Source organism: Antechinus flavipes, chromosome 4, assembly GCF_016432865.1.
Source record: "Antechinus flavipes isolate AdamAnt ecotype Samford, QLD, Australia chromosome 4, AdamAnt_v2, whole genome shotgun sequence".
NCBI classification, from domain to species: Eukaryota; Metazoa; Chordata; class Mammalia; order Dasyuromorphia; family Dasyuridae; genus Antechinus; species Antechinus flavipes.
In genome coordinates, this window is record NC_067401.1 from 114,209,207 (window position 1) to 114,231,902 (window position 22,696).

The 22,696-nt window shown below is 41.2% G+C and overlaps 1 protein-coding gene across 1 annotated transcript in view; it reads left to right on the forward strand.

Moving 5' to 3' along the window:
- ACACA (acetyl-CoA carboxylase alpha) overlaps window positions 1-22,696 on the forward strand; it is a 217,361-nt gene that overhangs the window by 183,571 nt on the left and 11,094 nt on the right. The window contains exons 49-52 of the mRNA XM_051994076.1: window positions 5,425-5,602; window positions 8,989-9,101; window positions 19,506-19,660; window positions 20,648-20,818. Coding sequence (XP_051850036.1) covers window positions 5,425-5,602; window positions 8,989-9,101; window positions 19,506-19,660; window positions 20,648-20,818 — 617 coding nt within the window. The remainder of the gene's footprint in view (window positions 1-5,424; window positions 5,603-8,988; window positions 9,102-19,505; window positions 19,661-20,647; window positions 20,819-22,696) is intronic.

Genomic DNA, 22,696 nt, shown 5'->3' on the forward strand with positions numbered 1-22,696 from the left:
AATATGAAAAGCAAGATAGTTCTTCCGTTAAGGAGATTACAGTCTAATGAGAGAAGATAATACTTAAAGGGCAATGTAGGCCAGGAAAGATAGATTGTATCTCAGGAGTCATTGAGTTGGTGAATTTTTGTTTATGGCAGTCTATAGGATCTTTCCAGAAGCAGTGGTTTGATTGAGCTAATTCCTGTTTCCAGAGCAAGAGATTGGGAAGGAGAATGGGCAGAGATTGAGGATGTACCCAGTACAGCAGCATCCAGGTCGACAAGGTGACCTGGGAGGATTCTAGGGTCTGGGGCCAACTAGATGGAAAGGCTAACTGGGTTGGTTTGCATCCATTCAGTCATCCATTAAGTGACTTGGCTTCAAGAAGGGCATTCCAAAGCAAATTAGACTCTATTCCTTAGCAACTTGAGGTATGGATTTTGCAGGTCCAGGTCCTTTGTGGAGAGTACTAGACAATAGCTCTGGGCAAATGGAAACATGTCTTGGATGGATGGCTAGATGGGATGTGATGGTGAAGATGAATATGGAAAGAAAATGGGATCCTTCAGTTTAGTGAGGATATTAGACTTAATACCTGTATAGAGGCCTTGGAGAACATAAGATAAGGATATAGACTAGTGACTACGTCATTTAACTATGAGTAACTTGGGTTGTACACAGTTGTAGGTTGAGACCAGCGGCAGAGTGTGGTGGATGTAGGAGTCCAAATAAAACACACTTGAATGCCAGTTCTCGAGAACAGAGGCAGTTGTTCAAGTGAGGCAGAGGACAACTTTTTATGCCACGATTCTTTCCTATGCTTTACTTGGAGAATCCTGGTCTCTGGGATAGTTCATTTTGTTCTCTCCCTATTCCCACTCTCAAAGAGATACTGTTTCCCTAACTCCCCAAACTGAATAGATTGGCAGATGTGCTGGGATAAATGAAGGATGTTGCTTGAGCACTGGCTCACTATTCTTTTTAACCATAATTCTTTAGCTTGTTGAGCATGATTTCTCACTTGATCAAGGTACTGGATTATAGTACTATGTGATGAGTTTACCTAGAACCTATGCTAGTACTTGGCCTGTGTTAGCTGTTAAGGATATTAATTTGAATGGAATCCATCCGGTGGGGTTTTTAGAGTTGACTTATTCTGACATCTGATGAAGCTTGTTGTGGTCACACTCGGATAACCTCAGGTCTGCCTCTTGGGGACAAAGCCTCATTCTTTGCTTCATGCTTCGGCCAGCTCCCAGCTGGACTGCCTGCCCTAGCACACGGTTGGCACTGTTTTTGAAAGTTAGGTCTACAGATGAAAAATCCTAATATGAATCCAAGTCCCTTTGAAAATAATTAAACTCTGTCTCCTACCCACTCCCTCTCAGCATATTTTTCTATGTGATAATGTCTTGTGGGCATTTCTCACTTTTGCTGATCAACAGCTTACTTTAATTCTGTGGACAGATGGGTCAGGCAGGGCATCCAGGATCCAGAAGCGAGCTATTGGCCTAGAATAGGCTGAGCCCAACTCTGTGTTCTGGAGTTGGTTTTAAAACCACCGACTGGAATTGGGCTTGGAACCTATAGCAGAAACACTGCATTTCCACGTCACTTGTTACAAGTAAGCTTTGGGGAAGGTGCAGGAGTGGAGGGTAGGGACCTAGGTAGGTATAGGCGGGGAAAGAATAGTGCCTTTTATATTCACATACAGGTTAGGATGTTTTCTCCATATTCTCTCATGTAAAGGGACTTGGGCAGAGAGCCTCTCGTCACTCTCCATGTCCCTTGGGGAGATGTTTGCTGTTTTGGTTTCAATACTGGCTGGGGATTATACAGGGAGGGAAAATAAACAATTATGCTATCCCTCAGTGCACACAAACACACAGCCAGGAGCCGACTGCACTGTGGGTAAAATGACTCCAAAATTGTGTGTAATGAGTAGGAAAAGATTAGAGACAGCTCTTGCTATGCTGAAAATTGACATTAGTGGAGGGAAAAAAAAAACTCTTTACTAGGCGGCCTAGGAGGTCTAATTCAAGCAGTAAAAATATAAATAAATAAATAAAGGCATATCAAGATGGTATTGGGGCTTTTTTTCCAATGAGCTCTATCTGGCCGGAAGGCTATTCAGCATAATGCAAAATTAAATTATAAAAACTGACTGAATATTTAGATGGAAGAGCCATTTGGAAGCAGTTTATTTAGACGAACCGGCAATGACCCACAACAGGGAGACATCAAGCGTGAAATTTACTAGAAATTAGCACCAGGGTCCCAGCCTCAGCATGAATAGTTTGATAGGATGCAAATCCCAGTGATATTAAGCTGCTTCACTGCTGGTGCTACAGGGTCACTCTCAGTTGGCTTTTCATGTTATACTTATTATTTTTTCCTGGGACAGGTTATAAATAACAATAAAAAAATGTTTATTGAAAACTTTAACTGGAATGAAAGCCTGTTTTAAATCTCTGATTACTTGGATGTTGAAATACGGTTTTGGCCACCCTTAATGGGCTCATGAGGAATATTATGTGTATGCAGCTTGTGTCTGCCTGATACTTGCCTTCAACGTTTTGCTTGTAATTCAGCCCAGGCCAATAAAATCTGTTCCATCTTCAGAGCTGTGGGGCACAGTGGAAACATGGAAAGATGTTGGCCTCCTCTTTTCTTTGCTTAATGTGTGTGGTATCACTGTTGATGCATATTTTGTCATGGTGAAGGCCTTACACAAATGCATACCTTGATGCTGAAAAGACTGAAGGTGGAAGTCCTCCATGTCAGTGGGGAGGATGGCTGTTCTCTGTGCGGCGTACCAGAGCTTAAGTAACGTCTGTGTCTCTCAGGGAGGATCCATCAGCCTTCTCCATCAGCTTTTTTTCTCAGGGCATGAGACTCAATAGTCAGCTTCAATGTGGCTTTAAAAATTTGGCAGATTGAGTTGCCAGCTCCTTTGCTGTATTTTTGCTCCAGCTCTAGAATATATACTTTAACATGGAGGGATTTGGCCTGACTGTACATCAGATTATTTGTTAACTGCTTCTTGATCTATATCTAAAGTCTACGGTTTTGGAAGAGGTGGCATCTCTTGAACAATGCCAAGTCTCTCCAAGGCTGCGGCAGGGCTTTCTCTTAAATTGTCCTTATATCTTTGCAGATCTTGTGAGTGTCAGGTCACATCGTAGTTGGAGTTCTCTGTCAAACACGTAGCACAGAGTTTATCTGCAAGATCTCCAACTTTGGTAGACTTCTGAAGGCTTCAATTTCTATTTTCTCATAGCAACTTAGAAATTGTGGCCATTGGAAAAAACTCATGTGGTGCTAGGTAAAGAATTGCCAGTGGACCCTTGGCATAGGGAATCTGGTTGTCAATACCATTTCTGTTACTACAGGGCTGCTTCTTGGGCTTGATTTTATCATTTTATTTAACCATTGAATCCAGTATAGGACAACAGAAAGCAGATAATTCCAGTCTGTTGTCTTGCCTGACAATAAGTTCGGTTCTTTCATCACCTCCCCACTCCCTTCCACCACACAGACACATATATTGTTTCCCACTGTGTTTCTTTTCAACTTCTCTCCTTGGAGTCCTACCTTCTCTTTCCTCTCTCTTCATTGATACCATTAAGGACCACTCTTTTCTGTTGTTGTTCTAGGGATATACTCTTGGCAGCACTGACTAATGTAATGCTAATTACACAATTATTTTATGATGTAGCACTAGTGGAAATATCTACTAAAGAATTAATTTACTTAAAATAATTTGAATCAAGCAATTATTTTCATAACCACAGAATTAGTGTAAAGTACTTAAAGCACTTTATTCGTAGCTCTTCATAATACAGCAGTTGTATAATTAGCAATAAATTTTTTAGATCTTTTTTTCCTTCTGAAAACAATTGTCTTCTCTGACCATGAATACATATCTAGGTTCCACATAAGGGAATAACCTTTCAAAGGGAATAAGTGAATTTTCCTGAATCTTGAAAAATCTGGCTCATGATTAGGAAAGAAGTATAGCGCATTGCAGTAAAGTGGCTGAGAGTATGTGTGCATAGATTTTGATTTGCTGAGGGCCAACACCTCAGCTCGCCTACCTTAGCTGCCAATTAATCCTAATGAACACTTTGTTTTGATTGCTCTTAAATTCCTTTAGAATATTCCTTTGTAGTGAACTTTCAGAAGTTCTTGTTTATGCCTAACTCATATTTTTGTTTCTGTAAAGAAGTCTGTTGTTTCTGTTACTTGGTAATCTGAAAAGATCTGGTGTTTTCCTCTTAAAATGTTACAATTTAGCCCAACATCTGGAATCATAAAACTGTAACTTAAGTGGCGTTTAGACTTCAGTGAACTGGGAAATGAAGAAAAGTCCATAAAATGTTCAACTCTGAAAGACAGGCCTTCATTTTCAAGGTCATACTTTATTCTCCTAGTCAGTCCCTTTTGCCCTTCTGCTCTAAGTCTCTGACATGGGACAGGTCAGAGGGTTTTCTCCTATACAAAATGAGGAGGGTCTGGCAGTCTTAACTATGTAACTTTCCCAGAAAGCATTTTTAGGGCTAAATGTTCATATCCTCAGAATAAAATACAAATAGAAATACTTTAGCATTAATCATATTTTGGGAGTTTTTGTTCCAGAGTGCACATTGATGAGTAAGATTAGTTAGCTGTCAAAGTGGTTTCCTTACACTTCAGCCTCTGACTCATTGGAAATAGTGTCTGTTCTTTGGAGTCAGAATTTGAATCCTGATTTTGCTACTTAGTACCTGTGGGACCCTGGGCAAATCATTTAACATATCAGGGCTTTGTAAGGACAGTGTTGGGTTACGTGACCTATGAGATTCTTTCAGTGCCAAATCTATGAATTTACAAATACAGAACAGAAGATTAATTCCCTGTTTTCAGGAAGCTTATCTTATACTGGAAAAGATAAATTATTATACAAAAACTTTAAATGACATTAAACAATAGTTAAGACTATATAAATTCTCTTCTGTATATCAAAAAATGTTTAGAGAGGATACATAGTAAACAAACAATTAGGAAGACTTCTTATGGGAGGTGGATTTTGAACATTCTGTATGAGAATGCATTTTTTTTTGCATATATAAACGTGTGTGTGTGTGTGTGTGTGTGTGTGTGTGTGTGTGTGTGTGTGTGTGTGTGTGTTGATTCCATGCCTTTGGTTTCATCAATATGGAAGATTCCCAGCATGGGAGCATTTTCCACAAACGCAGATGAACAACTCCTCTCTAATTTATATAATCTTAAAGGGAAGTCTCAGACATTGTGAAGTTACTTAAATAATTTGCCCATAGTCATATTAAGTGACAGAGGCAGTATTTAAATTCTGTATGTGTACAAATGTTCTAGGAAAGGTAGTTGTTAGACATAGTGATGCTTTGAGAATAAGTTGTTTTCTAACTTTTTTATCTTCCACAGACATGTATGATCAAGTTCTGAAGTTTGGAGCTTACATCGTGGATGGTTTACGTGAATGTTCTCAACCAGTTATGGTTTATATCCCTCCCCAAGCTGAGCTCCGTGGAGGGTCCTGGGTTGTTATTGATCCTACCATTAATCCCCGGCATATGGAAATGTATGCTGACCGGGAAAGCAGGTACCTCTTCTTTATTTTCTATTCACCAAACCTTATAGGCTTTTTTTCCCCTAAAACTAAAAGAAATACTGGTTGTTGATCCTTAATGGAATTTTTCTCAATCCGAACCCTGAGCTGAGCTCTAAAGCCCTCTTTTCCCCATCCTACTTTGGGAGAGAACTTTTTGGGAAATGAATTCATAGGATTTGCAAGAAATTTTAAACACCTTACAGTAAAATCTCTTCCTTTTTCAGATGAAGAAGCTGAGGCGCGAGAGGTAGGGTTAGCTTGCAGAAAAGGCCCCAAACTTAAGTTTTCTTACCTTAAAGCTCTATTTTGAGAACTTGTTAGTGTAGTCTTACTTATAAAACATTAAGCACTCGAATGTCAGGATTCCCCATTTCTGAATGTATAGTTAGTTTTTATTTTACTTTACTTTGCATTACACAAACTCAGCTTTCCTTAAGAAGTTCTAAAAGAAAAATCTGCACTCCAAAAAACACCCCAAACAACCCATGTTAACTTTACAGTTTTCTCCCCACTTCTGCCACTCTGCTTGGTGTTCTGAAACCTATCTTGCCACCAAAAATAAAAAAAAATAAAAAAAATAAAACCTGTAAAAACAGGGAAACAGATTCATAGCACAATTGGGGGCTTGTTTTGATCAGCTTCAAATGATATCTTTGCCTGCTCTGCCGTTGTGTCGAGTCCATCTTCTATCTTGTGACATCCACATTGGGTCCTGCATGTCTGTCTCCACCCCCTGTGTGTTCTTCCTTATCTCTGTCTCTGACCCCAAGGTGTCCTTGAACCATGTTCTGACCCCCCTCCCTTCACAGGTGCAGCTCCCTTCTTGCCATCCTCCCTTCTCCATAGCTACAGGCAAATTTGCATGATGTAAAAATCTCTGTACTTAGAGGTTTGCTGAATGGTGCACTTGTATTAAGTGATAAGTGTGTACTGAAATCCTGGCTTTGGTCCCAACTTTATGTTTAACCTCAGACAAGTTGCCTGGCACTTCGAGGTCTCAATCTATTGAATTTTGTAATAGGCTGCCTAATCCTAAATGTGCCATTTAAGCTAGTGTCCTCCTGAAGCATAGCAACCACTCCATGGTTTTACCTGCTGCTGGTCCTGGATCTATCTGATCAGAGTCCTGGCAGCTTTTGGAGAGCAGGGCTCTTAGTGTTTACTTCTTTCTGTCTGCAAAGCAATTGGCACTGAAGCCTCCTCTAAATGTATCTTGGTTTCTTGTCACTGAGAGTGTGTGTGTGTGTGTGTGTGTGTGTGTGTGTGTGTGTGTGTGTGTGTGTGTGTGTGTTGATTCCATGCCTTTGGTTTCATCAATATGGAAGATTCCCAGCATGGGAGCATTTTCCACAAACGCAGATGAACAACTCCTCTCTAATTTATATAATCTTAAAGGGAAGTCTCAGACATTGTGAAGTTACTTAAATAATTTGCCCATAGTCATATTAAGTGACAGAGGCAGTATTTAAATTCTGTATGTGTACAAATGTTCTAGGAAAGGTAGTTGTTAGACATAGTGATGCTTTGAGAATAAGTTGTTTTCTAACTTTTTTATCTTCCACAGACATGTATGATCAAGTTCTGAAGTTTGGAGCTTACATCGTGGATGGTTTACGTGAATGTTCTCAACCAGTTATGGTTTATATCCCTCCCCAAGCTGAGCTCCGTGGAGGGTCCTGGGTTGTTATTGATCCTACCATTAATCCCCGGCATATGGAAATGTATGCTGACCGGGAAAGCAGGTACCTCTTCTTTATTTTCTATTCACCAAACCTTATAGGCTTTTTTTCCCCTAAAACTAAAAGAAATACTGGTTGTTGATCCTTAATGGAATTTTTCTCAATCCGAACCCTGAGCTGAGCTCTAAAGCCCTCTTTTCCCCATCCTACTTTGGGAGAGAACTTTTTGGGAAATGAATTCATAGGATTTGCAAGAAATTTTAAACACCTTACAGTAAAATCTCTTCCTTTTTCAGATGAAGAAGCTGAGGCGCGAGAGGTAGGGTTAGCTTGCAGAAAAGGCCCCAAACTTAAGTTTTCTTACCTTAAAGCTCTATTTTGAGAACTTGTTAGTGTAGTCTTACTTATAAAACATTAAGCACTCGAATGTCAGGATTCCCCATTTCTGAATGTATAGTTAGTTTTTATTTTACTTTACTTTGCATTACACAAACTCAGCTTTCCTTAAGAAGTTCTAAAAGAAAAATCTGCACTCCAAAAAACACCCCAAACAACCCATGTTAACTTTACAGTTTTCTCCCCACTTCTGCCACTCTGCTTGGTGTTCTGAAACCTATCTTGCCACCAAAAATAAAAAAAAATAAAAAAAATAAAACCTGTAAAAACAGGGAAACAGATTCATAGCACAATTGGGGGCTTGTTTTGATCAGCTTCAAATGATATCTTTGCCTGCTCTGCCGTTGTGTCGAGTCCATCTTCTATCTTGTGACATCCACATTGGGTCCTGCATGTCTGTCTCCACCCCCTGTGTGTTCTTCCTTATCTCTGTCTCTGACCCCAAGGTGTCCTTGAACCATGTTCTGACCCCCCTCCCTTCACAGGTGCAGCTCCCTTCTTGCCATCCTCCCTTCTCCATAGCTACAGGCAAATTTGCATGATGTAAAAATCTCTGTACTTAGAGGTTTGCTGAATGGTGCACTTGTATTAAGTGATAAGTGTGTACTGAAATCCTGGCTTTGGTCCCAACTTTATGTTTAACCTCAGACAAGTTGCCTGGCACTTCGAGGTCTCAATCTATTGAATTTTGTAATAGGCTGCCTAATCCTAAATGTGCCATTTAAGCTAGTGTCCTCCTGAAGCATAGCAACCACTCCATGGTTTTACCTGCTGCTGGTCCTGGATCTATCTGATCAGAGTCCTGGCAGCTTTTGGAGAGCAGGGCTCTTAGTGTTTACTTCTTTCTGTCTGCAAAGCAATTGGCACTGAAGCCTCCTCTAAATGTATCTTGGTTTCTTGTCACTGAGAGTGTGTGTGTGTGTGTGTGTGTGTGTGTGTGTGTGTGTGTGTGTGTGTGTGTGTATCACACATATACATATACACATAAACACATATGCATACAAATACATTTTTAGTTTCTTTTTGATTCAGGAAACTGACATTATTTGCATTGCCCTTGTCAACAATAGGTGGTGGGATATGCATTTTTGGGAGATAAGAATTGAGCTGGCAACAGTAATGAGAATTATTTAATTGCTTTTTACCAGTTCTTTTTCATACTTTGCATAGATACGTTTCTCTTGTGCCTCTCTCCCTAAGGTTATTTTTTGCAACCCATGATGAATTTCATTGCCTGATCCACACATTGTGCCTCCTTAAAATTTCACTCTTAGTTTTTGTTTTTGTTTTTTTTCTGATCAGAGGATCTGTTCTGGAGCCAGAGGGGACAGTAGAAATCAAATTCCGCAGAAAGGATTTGGTGAAAACTATGCGTCGGGTGGACCCAGTCTACATCCGCCTGGCCGAGCGATTGGGTATGTCTGGTTTGCCTTCCTGGCAGCTCAATGAGCCATTCAGCTGATTTGTAATGAGGGCATTCATAGGCCAGGGGAAGAGGCATTGGAGCATTTGATCACATTCATGATCATCTTTATTTACTGTCCTCCATATGGTAAGAAATCTGCTAGAAAGAAACGCTCTATCTAGGGATATGTGTGTATACAGCAGGTGGAAAAATGAAAAGACTTTATCCTCAACTTGCCCAAGTCTCTAGTCTGGTGAATGTCAAAATAGAACCTTGCCATGTCTGAGCTGCAGTTATTGTTGAATAGGAGAGTAAAACTGGATAGAAGGCACATCAGCCTGTTTGTTAAATCATCCCAGACCTGGCCTGTGCAGCTTTCTGGCTTCTTGTTCTGAGAAATGGAAGCCCTACAGGAAGGAATCTGCCAGGGAGCTTTGAAGTGAGGGAGGCCCCTGTGTTAAAGGAGGAGGCTGGCTCCTGAAGCAGGACCTGCCGGGGGGTTCGAGTGTCCTACTCATTGCACTCTGACTTATTTGCCTACATGTTTGTAATTTGAACACCAGTAACAAATTACGGGATTCCTATTCTGAGTTCCCAGGCCTAGTGAGCTTCAACCTGTTCTTTAAAAGATGGTTTTGCTACTCATCTTGCCCATGGGATCTCTTGGTATAAAGGAGACATACAATCGTTTGTTGAGATTGCTTGGAGGCATGTGAGAAGGTTTAGGGGAGAGGGAGCTGTGAGAGACTTTTGGTAAAATTGAGGAAGTATGCTGGGTGAAAGGAGGAGGAGGAAATGTGGTGGTGTCTGTGTCCTCTTCATCTGCTGTCCATTCCAAAAGTCATTCAAAGAGCAATGCCTTCAATACATTCTGATGTACTAGGCTTCTTGAGAACAAGAACTGTGTCATTTGTCTTTGCAATTGCCAGAGCTGTACACTTAGTAGTCACTTAATATGTGCTTATTGAGTGATTGGGCAGAACTCATTCCGGTCAGCTGCTTGGCTGCCGTAAGGCGCTCACTCTGCCAGAACCAGTGCCGAGGATTGCCGTTCTTGGTGACTGTCCCTTGCGCCTATCCTTGTGCGATGGATTGTAGCCAGTCTCTGCTTCTTCACTGTTTGTCATTAGGAGACAAGAACCCAAGATACCTCTGGCCACTATAGTCTGATGGCTTTCTCTCTCTCCCTTCTTCCCTCCCTCTCTGTCTCTGTCTCTCTCTTACACACATACACACACAGTCACTTTTCAGAAACCTGCTGCCACCCAGGGTTGTTGGGGTTTTTTCTCTTCTTGCTTTCTTTCACAAAAAGGATAATTACTCTTGAACAACTCTCTACACTTTAATTAAAGGGGCTACAGCACAAGAGCAAGTCCCTTACACTGGCACTGAGAGAGCTCTGAAAGCTTGGGCTGATAAGCATCTCTCTTAGATGGCTTATAATAGCTCCCAGCACTGGGCGATCATTGCTGTTGTTTTGCCACTAATTCTGTACAAAGGCAGCAACAAGATGGCAGGACACAGTGAATTGCATAATTTTTTTTTTTGCTGGTTTTCTTTCTGGCCAATTTAAAATTTGTCAAAGTCGGTCGTCTTCTGGATCACTGCCCTTTGATATTTCGCGCACTCCATTTGCCACAAACAAGCCGCAGGGCCGCAGTTCATGCTGACTCTAGCAGAAGCAGAGAGGGCTCCATTTATCTTACACTGCCTGCTGAATTCTTACTCATTAACTGGGGGTTCACTGCCTCTTTTTAACCCCCGAATGGCTGTTATCTTTCTAGAGCAACTGGATGGTGGGAAGAGTGCATTTGCTTTCAGACATGCATTTGTGGTAGAAAAGACTACACTGGCTAATGCTGTGGAGACAGAGATACTCTCCTTTACCAGAAAGAGACACTCTTTGTTCCAACCTTGATCTAGACCTTTCAGATCAAGGAAAGGAAATAGAGACAGATTCTCAAGTGCTTACTAGTTAATAATTTCATGTCCATTCTTTGATTATAATTTCCTATCAGGCAAACTAAGTTACATAGTAGAACACTGGACTTGAAATCAGAAAGACCTAAGTTCAAATTCTGCCTCAGACTTTTACTACTTGTGTGATCCTGAGCAAATCTTTTAACTTCTTATGGCCTCAATTTCTTCATCTAAAAATGGGGATGATAACAATAGGAACTACTTCATAGGGTGGTTCTGAGGACCAAATGAGACAAAATATGTAAAGTGCTTTGCAAACCTCAAAACATTATATAAATGCTAACTATCATTTCTATAATTACTCTTTTCTTTCATTGATGAAGAAAATTGTGTTTGGTCTTGATCAGATTTGAAGCCTCATTCCTAGCCAGAAACTACTCTTTTCTGCCTGATAACCATCAAGCTTACTGTAAGATCTGGCTTCTAAAACAAGATGTCAGGAAGGAAGCAGGATTTGGCCATATCCACTGGGCTGCCTTGTCTAAGGCTCTATGAGCTTTCTTGTCCTGCCTACCATATATGAGGATTAAATGAAATAATGCATGTGTAACAACTTTGAAAACAATCAAGCATTAATCAAGAGCTATTGTTATTTAGTAACAATAATTTTACAATAAATTTAATAATAAGGGCTATTGTTAATCTTATTCTTATTTCCTTCTACATATAAGAGTAGAGTGAGCCTAAAGGGCAGGCCAAAACATATATCTATGGATATAAACTGGGTGTGAAGTGCAGAATCCTGTGCTGAATCCTATGGATCCTGTTCCTAAGCATCATAGTGTCATAGATTTAGATCTAGAAGAAATGTCAAAGGTCATCAAGCCCCATTCCCTCATCTATAGATGAGAGGATAAATGACCTTGTCTGAGGCCACACTGCTAACTAGTATTGGGGATGGAGTTTGAACCCAGGGACCTATTGTACCATGCGCCCTTGAGGACCTTGCCTTTCTTGGAAATATGGAACATACATATAGAAAGGAAAATTAAAACAGTTACAATATAAGATAACATATACATGCAAGATATCTGCATCCACAAATGCTAATGGGCTGCTGAGTCTGAGTGGCTTGTTATTGTAGGAAGTTTTAGCCTACTGTTCTGTTCCTTAGAAAACTGAGACCACAGAATGCTTAGGAGAGTGGAGACAGCCATGCTTTTTCTTTACTAAATAATTGATAAAAGAAAAATGGTTAAGGTTAGGCCCCTCGTTGCAACATGAGTTAATTTCAAAGCCTAAAATGATGATACTGACCTCCCTCCAACTTTCAACTGATCATTGGGCCCAGTCTAATTTTTATAAGAATTTGTTTCCTTTAGGAGTTTGAAGTTTAATTTCAATAGAAAAATTCCATTTACTATAAAAAGAATAAAACTAATAGAGATGGATTGTTAGCTTATTTGTCTGTCTTCTTCATTGTCAGAAGGTGATTTTATAAACATAGCCGATATTCTAATACACCATGTTCCTAGAAGCCATCTAGCTTTCTGTGTCTTGGCTCTATTGCCATTCACCAATCAGATCATATATATAAATAAATGTATCCTGATTGGCTGGATTCAGTAAAACATACCCTAAAGGGAATGAATAATAATTTACTTTGGAAATCCAACTTTCATTGCCCTTTAGAATTTTAATTTAAAAGCAAGGACTCCTTTTTGCACATGCTTTGGGAGGAAGGCTGTGAAAAACTGCTTGTTTGTAGGGTTTTGTCTGTAGCAGGGAATGTAGTTTGAAAAGGGGCATATGCTAACTTTCTTTGTCAGTTTAAAAAAAAAAAGGGGGGGGACTATTTAGCCAGAGATTAAACTGAGCCAAAGATGTTGATGCTTTTCACTACTGAAATTATTTTTTGTCCCATACTATCAGACAGGGTGTTAGTGCAGGACCAGGTGTAGCTGCCATCCCAGCAAGCTGGAAGGAGCTAGATTTTGTTGATTACCTTGCCTGGAAAGTGAGTCCTAGTGTCTGTAGGGTGCTTATGTGGCGATGTGGTCTTTGTTTCTTTGATTGTCTCTTATGAACCCGTTAACAAAGTTAGGAGAATCAAAATTACTGCTGAAGTCAAAGTCCCTCCTATCCTATTACTGTGACTTAGAGGCTTTTTATATCTAAAGGACTCTTGAGAATATATTATCTGATGTTCTCTTTTGAATATTATCCTCTTGCATTTAGAAGAAGTGACAAATAAGTTTAGAAACAAAAACTAACCAAGTGGTATCAGACATGTTAGAACTTACAGTGGTTCCTTCTTCCTCTTCCTTCTTTCCAAAATAAATGTTCATTGGGATTGGAAAAGCATTTATTGGAATCTTGCTCTATGCTTAATAAATGATTGTTGATTGATTGCTAAGATCTATTGCTCACTCACCTCTGTAGTGGCTCCATCCCTAGGCAGCTGGGTATTCTTTCACATGCCACCTTAGATAATACCTATATGAACTATGCTCCTGAAATATGCAGCACTGACATGGGCTGGGCACTATGCTTTTGGCCAAGGCTTGACTGTCTCATAGCAATGGCCTGTGATCTCTTCTGGCCCCTATCCTGATGTAGCTATCATTCTCTTAAATACTCTTAAACTTCTTTAGCTGTTAGTCTGTCAGGAATATTGTAAAGGATGAGAACTGTCACATTTTTTGGTATCTTCAAAGACTTTGCAGACAGGCCTAATTGCTTCCTCCTCAAACAAAAATAACCAAAAAACCCCAAAACATTTACTTATCATAATCTAATTGGGACTTATATAGGGAACACAATATGGCTTATTTTCTGGTGTGGGGGAGCCCTGAAAAAAGATTTTTTTTTCTAGAGTTACGTGGCAGACATGATCCAAAGATTTGAGGAATTTTTATTTTGTGTTTTGTTATTATATTTTTGACCATCTACTTTGTAAGACAGCAAGCATTTTGAGGGGAATCTTTGAGCTAGATCAGGCTGAAGGGAACAAAATGACTTGGATGGGAGAAAAATTATTGAAGTGTTTGTACTATTCCTTAGGAAGTTGTAGGCATTGAGGAAATTCTCTCTTCTATTCCTATTGCTTCTCATCTCTTCTGTTCCTATTGTTGCTGCCTGTCAGGACCAGGGAGAAGTCCTGGAGGCATTTAATCCCTGATAGCCAAAATTCCCTTTCTGAGCCACATCCTTTGACTCCACATTCTTCTTCCCTGTTCAACAGGATGATATATTACCAGATGGAACCCATCTTGACTTTTTCATGCTTCTTACTACACTTGATCTTAGCCAAAAGGCTGAGAAGCAATGACTTTTCATGCTTCTTGTACCCCTTCAACCCTAGGTTGATTTCCCTAACTCTTTAGAACTCTTTGGGAACAGGGACTCTTTGCTTTTGTTTTTATACTGTCATTTGTCCTCAGCACAGTAAGCATAGTATGAGCTTGAGAAACACTTTTCCATTAATTTAGCTGGACATGCCCATGCCCAAGGACCACTATTGTTTTCTCCCCGGTCTTCGAGCATGTTCCCCCCAATGCAGTGTGGCAGTCAGCACCAGCACAGGAAAGGATAGGAAAGGAGCCAGAGTTCTTATTGGCTGAGGTGGGACATTTAACGACCCTTGTTGGTTAGTAGCAGCTTCGTCCTTTGATACAAGTTTGTTGAAATCAGAAGCAGTAGGAGAAGGGAAAGATGTTCCAGTCCAGTTCTGTGTCTAAGCAGCAGGGCACACCTCACACCAAGAACTGGACTCTTCAGGTGCGTCTTCTCCATCCTCACTTCAGGCAAGAAAGCTACAGTGCTCTGGGTATTCTGGAAGTTGTCATCACAGGACACTGCCCATCCCTCCATTTCCATTCACTGAGATCCCTTTGTGGGAGGAATAACCAGTGATGGCTTTTCACAGGAGAGATCAGTTAATCCAAAGTAATTTCAGAAAGGACTAATAACCCAGGCACCAGGAAAGGCCCTAGATGAGAAGTGGTTTCCAGAGCCCCAAAGGAGCCTATGAGGGAGAGGGGAGAGGCTGTATTTTGGTCTTGGAGTATGGCCTGTGTGAAGGCATGCTGAGATCAGGGCGTAGAAAGCAACCCACTGGGGCTGGAGTGAGATTTGGAACAACATGAGCCAGTTTGGGAGGGCAAGGACAGCTTTGGAAGTGTGAGAAGAGGTATGTGTGTGTCATGGTTTTATTCCCCCACGTGCAGGCTTTTGTGATTGTTAGAAATGACTATATAGATTGAGAAACAACACCTGCTGGCCTAGGCCTCTATTTTACTTGGAACCTTTGCATTAAAAAAGTTTTAAAAGGATTCCCAGATTCCCGTGAAAAAATTAACATGCAAAATACATTTATGTTTATTCAGGTGTGCCTTACTTTGAAGAAAAGTAGACATAGGAAAATTTGAATTTATAAAACATATATATTGGGAGAGATTATTTCTATTATGTAAGAGTTATTTGCTTTACCAGAGGATTCACAGTAGGAACCCTTTAAAGAGCTCTCCTCGGGCATTTAAAATATTTCATTTATGCAGAGTTGTTCAAGAACATAGATATTATATAAAATTAGGCCCACCTTTATGTATAGTCTAGAAATAGGTTCTTTTCTATCTTTTCTTCCACCATGGTGGCTATATAGAAATCTTTTAAAAATAAGGATTTCCATGAAAAACCTCATAAAAGTATAAACTGTGATTCTTGTTACCTTAATTTCAAAACTTAAGAAATTACTTTTTTCCTCATTTGAGATGGAGTTTAATATTAAGTTTGGGTGTACTTGCAGTTTGCCAGTATCAGAATCTTTTGCAAAATGCTTTCCTTCTTGGATAGAAGTAAGCACTATATCCCCATGCAGACTGGAGACCCCAGCCCAAGGAGGTAGCATGATTTCTGCAGGGTCACATAGCAACTGCCTGGCCCTTAAGAGTCCTGTGACTTGATGTTCCATGCTGTGGTGAATGAAGTGACTGCGGAGTGTTAACACTTCTCAGTTTGATAGTGATTCAGATCTGCTTCTCTGGGGTAGACTCCAGTTGCAGGAGTCAAACTTTAACCTCATACAGAAGGCTATGAGGATGAAACAGTAAAGGGGAGTAGATGAGTAAGTGGAGCTCCCCCGCAGTCTCCTAATCCAGGAGTACTTTGATAACTGATGGGATGTGAACATTTGCTTAACTTCTGCTCTGTAGTCCACTTTTTGCATTTACTTTTAAATTAAATTGAAGGACTGGATTTGATATGAGTGAGAGAATTTAGGGAGATAGAAGGAATAATGTGGGATTTTTTGTATTCTCTTTCCTCCCTTTTCTTAGCATTCTCATCAACCTTTGGGAGTAGGATTCTGAAAAAGACTTTTCTCTCCATTGAATGTTCTTTTGACCCTCCCCACCTTTACCACCCCCAGCACACACACAAAACTTGCTTTCCTAAAAACCCTGAGGCTCCCAGATCTGGCTAGAAAAGAAAGAAAACCATTCCAAGATATTTAATTGTGCAGGGGGCTTACGGGATTGATCGAGAGCTTAGCTTTTTACAATAGCCCAGTGAATAAGAAATGCCTCTGACAAACGATCAATGATAGGATAATCACTCTTTATCCCCCTCCTCATTCTTACCTTCTTTCTTTCAGGAGAACAGGGTTCAGAAGTCAAAAATCTTTATAGATGCTGCTTTTAAATTAAGCAGAAAATGGACATTGACATATTTGTTAATCTCCCCTAAATCATTACGGGGTTTGCTGCTTTACTGGTACAAGGGGAAAGTGGAATATAGTATAGAATACAGGAATTTCTTGATTTAAGAACAACCTTTAATTTTTGGAAAGTAAAATGTATTATTTTTAAAAATCTCCGTCTCTACAAAAACACAAACGAATACTTGTTTTTCTTGTGCTTTTTGGAGATTTCTTTTGTTCTGATCTGCCTTCCTTCACTTGGGTAGTTTGATTAAGAGAGACCATAAAGCTCTGGTCAGAGACATTATATAGCTGATTGAAGGACTGTGTAATACCACTGGAGAAATAACCCTTTGGTCTTCTGGTCTGATAAAGTTGTGAAGTTTGGGATTTTTTCATGTTTGTTTTATAAAACCATAATGATCTGGTAAAATCTACTATAGTAGTCATTCATCTCTGAAAAGTAGAGCAGTTTGCCTAATCTACCAGTGGACGCGCCTTTGGATTGTTTCTATATGGTCCACTCCTTACTTCTTTTTCAATGAGAAAAGCCAGCTTCCCTCAAAATCCCTCCTTTGCCACAGTCTTCCATCTCCATAGCAGGGTCTTGGACAGCTTAACCAAGGGGCAATCTTCTTAGTAAATGGTGTCACTTAATAGAAAGGGGCATAGACTTAGCTATGCCCTCACACAGGAGGGAGTATAAGGGGTTCTGATCCCCTTGTGTGACTGTCAGGTGAAGACATAGCAAGGAAGATGCTTCCTCAGAAAATCTGTGACCTCTTTCCCTATCACCGATCCCTTGGGGGCAGAAGGAGATTTCTTCAAGACTTGCTTCACAAATGAGATCTGGCCCACAGGTTGGTGATTGCATGGGAACTTTTGTCTTACCGTCGCATGCAGCCTCTTTGTTAGGTTGCACGGCATGGCTCCGTTTAGTTTCATGTTTTTATATCGCCAAATCAAAGCAGAACTATTTTCAGGATCCCATTCCAGTACTGGTAATATAGGAGAAACTGTCTTCTTGTGCCTCATTTGCCCTCAGAATAAATAGTCAGGAATGGCAGCTCTTTCACGAGGATTTTAAACTAGAAAGTCACATCAGAGATTTGGCACAAGGACAGTTGTCTCAAATTTTCCCGAAGTGGGCTGGGTTCATTTCTTGCTAAAATGAAAAATTTCTCTACTTTTTGAAAGCCTCTACAGAGGGAGGCTCAGTCTCACCCATTGCCTCTACAGGAGTGGAGCTGACAGTAGAAGATCATTAATTGCCCTCATGCAGAGCAGGAAAGAATTGTTAGTACTTGACTGGGCTTTCTTCACCATAGTTTAAAAATGCACATTGACTTTAAGGGGGAAGAAAGTCAACTTGGGTAACAAAAACCCCACAGAAAAGTGAAACCATGTCCTAGAGATCCATCTCTATTCTGCTAACATTTGTTTATTCATAAAACTGGCTCGCTTAGCAGCCCAAGGCTGTTCATGGAGTATGATTCATAGTAGCATAAACAACAAGGACTTTCTTCAGACAGGCACGCTTGAAATAGACTTTTCTCTCACGCATCCCATCACCTGTGGGCATGTATTTATTTGTCAGCTTTGGTGACAAAGTACCTCAGGTCTTCCCCGATGCTGGGAGCTGTCACCTATTGCTCCTTCAGTCGAACTCGACCTTCCACACTAGGCAAGTGGCTAAATTTTCAGTATTGATCTGGGGCCCCATTCTGAGATTAATTAAGATGAAAAGCACAAACTATCAACATCTCTCCTAGGATAGCATTGATTTCTGAAGAGGCTTTCCTCCTCATAGGAAATTCCAAAGTCTCTCCCCCCATACTGTTGCATCACAGTGCCTTGTGCTTGCAGAGCTCAAATCCCTGGAGAAGTTGTGAGGCTGTCAGGTGGGGCGAGTGTGTACTTTTCTTTCTTGGCCAGTAGCAAGAATGACTTTATCGTTCTGATCGAGGGTTGACCTAGTGAATGGTAGCTAATGCGGGGAACTGCCACTAGACATGCTTATCTGCCTTTAATTTTATTGGGCTGTGTTAATTTGAGGTCACCAGGAACAACCCTGAGGTCACCAGTTTGCAAATGCAAGTTTAAGAGTCCTTGAGCCTGGAGTAGAGTTTGGTGGCTGTTTGGAGCAAGCGTCCAGAGGCATAAGTGGTGTTAGCTAAAAACAAATCGGGTCTGCTCCTCGTTCTTCAGTAACACATGACTGCTGCATTCTTGGACATCAGTGCGGCTAGTCTGTTCTCATGAGTTTGGGGAACACAGGTCTTTGTTTTCTGGGTCTTTTTCTGACGCCCAGCATTGTAACCTTGTTGAGGGCAAGTACTTGCTCTTTTTTGTCATCCTGTGCTCAGTGATTAACAACACGGTAGCTGGCATCAGTGCTTGCTAATTGATGGTTCTGTGGCAAAACTTCCAAGGACCAGCCTGAAGTAACCGGGAGAGCTGCCCCACAGAGAATGTGGCCTCCTCAGACACTATAGTGCGAGGGGAATTACGGTTTTAAATGATTTCCGGAGGACAAGAATAAGTAGTTTCAGATATGATCCAGAGGTGATAGCTTTGCTGCTGTCTCCTGGAGAGAACCTAAAGCCCATAGGGGTTCAGCTGCTTGGCTTAAAGAACACGCTGTCTTTGGCATTGTAGAAAGGAATGTAAATTCTGCCAAACAGATCTGTCGGTCACCTTCTGAGCTCGGGGAAAGGAGGTTGGGGGGACTTTGGGTTAATGCAGAGAGATTCCTCATCGTCAGGGAGTGTGATGGGCAGGCTTCTCTAATTGCAGGCACCCCAGAGCTAAGCCCAGCTGAGCGGAAGGAGTTGGAGAGCAAGCTGAAGGAACGGGAGGAATTCCTCATTCCCATTTACCACCAGGTAGCCGTGCAGTTTGCTGACTTGCATGACACACCAGGACGGATGCAGGAAAAGGGTGTCATTAATGTAAGTATGATGGCTGCCTTTCTTCTAACTGTCAGAAACCCATGGATGTGGGTGTCACAGGGGTGGCCCGCGTGCTCACTGTCTGAGAGATTTGTGTGGCTTTACAGATCTCAGATTCTTTGGTATGGTTCCTCACTGATTATACTCATTAAGCACTTTATGAATTAGCCACCTATTTTTAAAAGGTGGGAAATTGAGTCATTTCTACCAATATCAGGATGGGCAAAGCTAATGATGATGTTGATATTCTTAATAGGTAGATTTTATATAGGGCTTTGAAGTTTGCAGAGAGCTTTGCAGATATCTCCTTTGATCCTCTTATCCTGTGAAGTAGGTGTTGTTATCATGCTCATTTTGCTAATAAGGAGACTGAGGCACACAGAGCTTAAATAAATGACCTGCCCCAGATCACACAACCAGGAAGTTTCTTTCTAAGGCAGGATTTGAAACTCAGGTCTGACCGACTCTGGACTCTGCACTCTCTGCACTGCCACCTCATTCCTTAGCCCCACATGCTGGAGGATGCCTCAGGACTTGGAGCTCTAGGAAAGCAGTCACTAATTCAGATCTGATCTGCATGCAAGGCAGTTGAGCCATGTCTACGCCAAACCAATTACTCTGTTTGTTTCTCTGGCTGCACAGGCTCTTAGCTGGAATGTCTCCTCCATGTGTCAGTCAAGTGTCTGCTTGGCTTATTGGTGTGCAGGAGCAACCGTTTTTACTCTGTCCTGGGATGAGAGAGGCAAGGGCTGGGGTTTTACACTGAAGACACAAAGTTGGCTGGCAGGGCTGCGGTGGGGGTGTAAGCTGTCAGCTGCTTCCTCTCTCAGCAGTAGCAAGTTCTTGCTTCTCCTTTGTTGGACGCTTATTGGGAAACAGAGTTCACCATCAGCTTCATGTCTCAAGTGTTGCCCTGCCTTGCCTATGGTAAGCTGAGAACCAAGACTGGTTCAGAGGCTGGAGCAACGTCTCTCTCTCTTCACTCAGGACATTCTAGATTGGAAAACATCCCGCACCTTCTTCTACTGGCGTCTGAGGCGGCTGCTCCTGGAGGACTTGGTGAAGAAGAAGATCCACGCAGCCAACCCAGAACTGACGGACGGCCAGATCCAGGCCATGCTCAGGCGCTGGTTTGTGGAGGTAGAGGGTACAGTGAAGGTAAGCAGCTGCCCCAGGCCCAGCCGTATGGGAGAAGGGAGGAAACAGTCCCAGGGCCTGCCCTTGAACTCCACTTCTACAGAAGGGCAGCAGGAGCCTGTCTCCTGTGACTTCCCAACTTTTGTTTCAAGTACCAATGTTGGGAATTCAGGGACCATTGAGGGCAGGGCCAAAGCCTGCGGACCCTCCTTGGGAACATTTGATGTCTATGTTCATAGCAAAAGGAGATGCTAAATATCGGTTAAAGGTCAGGGGAAGTAAAGAAGAACTTTTACAGGTTTATAGACTCCTTGAAATCTATCTCCTGAGCATCCATGGTCCTTAGGTTAAAAAGCCCTGCTTTTACATGAATAATGTGGTCTTGAGGCCTTCCCTTACTGTAATTTTCATGTTGGAATCTGTTACAATGCCTGTTCCTTCTCAGCAAGTGTGTGAACTTGGTGTCCATTTGTTGAGGCCCCAGAGAAAACATGTGTTATTAAAAGAATATTGGATTAGAAACAGGTATCATTCATTACAAATGGCTTTCTTTATACTGATAGGCTGAGGTCCAAAGGAGTTCTAATTTCTAAAGGAGACTAGGAAACAAGGTATTAGCCCTTGTCCTTTGCTCTGCTCCCCTTCTTTTCCTTAAGATAGGAGAAAGCTACATGTTATATCTCCCTTGCTTATAGAGTTAGATATAGATGTAACATAGATACATACAAATACACATATACATCTGAGAGCAGATGGTCTTTGTGCACATATCCTGTTCCAAAAAGCTGGAATTTCTGCCTAGGTTCTTCTGCTGGTATGTAGGGGGGAGGGGGGAAAGCGGGGAAGGGGGAGGAGAGGGTGACTAATGTCTACATTGTTCTTGTTTTAGCAAATTACTGTGCCTATGTTACAATTTTCATGGCCAGAGCAACTGACATTTTCCATCATTAAGAGGGCCTGGTGTCTGCGGACATATTGTCTTCTTTTTTTTTTTAATTTTTTTAATTATAGCTTTTTATTTACAAATATATGCATAGGTAATTTTTCGGCATTGATAATTGCAAAACCTTCTGTTCCAACTTTTCCCCTACTTCCCCCCATCCGCTCCCCCAGATGGCAGGTTGACCAATACATGTTAAATATGTTAAAGTATAAATTAAATACAATATATGTATACATTCTGCTGACATATTTTCAAGATGAAACACTGAGATGTTAAAAATGGAGAGTAGGGGTAATTTAGAGCTTCTGCTTTACCTGTTAGTTAAGGGCACTAGTTAGTTTTTAAATAATTAAGCAACAGTTATAGAAAAGCCACTGTGCATAAATATTGCTAGTATGACAGTGGGGATGCTCAGTGTTATTGACTCCAAGTTCAGGTTGCGGTCACTCAGGGCATCATAATTGAGTGCAACAGTTGTTCATGTCTGTTGGCAGCTTCTACTACAACTTGGCATTGAAAGCCAGGCAAGTGTAAAATCAAGGTTGTTCTTGAGTTAAGAGTGACCAGCTAGGTAAATGGGGTGTGTGCTTGTTGCCAGGACAGGTCTCCCTTGTTTTCCCACTGCATTAGTCATTAATGGAAGAGCATGACTTTGCTAGGCACTAGAAGTGATCAGGATGTAAGCAGAGAGGGGTGCTTCAGGTGCCCCCAGAGCGCTCTCCTCTGGAGGGTGGGTGATGTGAAGAAAGCAGTGATGCTGAGAAATGCTTTCTGGTTGTTCCCTGGCTTTTTGTTTTGAAGTAAACTATAGAGGACACCATCGGCCCCCTAGCTTGTGAGCAGACACCTTTAGGAGACCAAGGACATGGAAGCCAGTATAGTCAGAACATGAAGAGGAGATGAAGACATTTTGTGTTGCTTCCACTTTTCATTATTCTTATCAACATCTGTCTTTA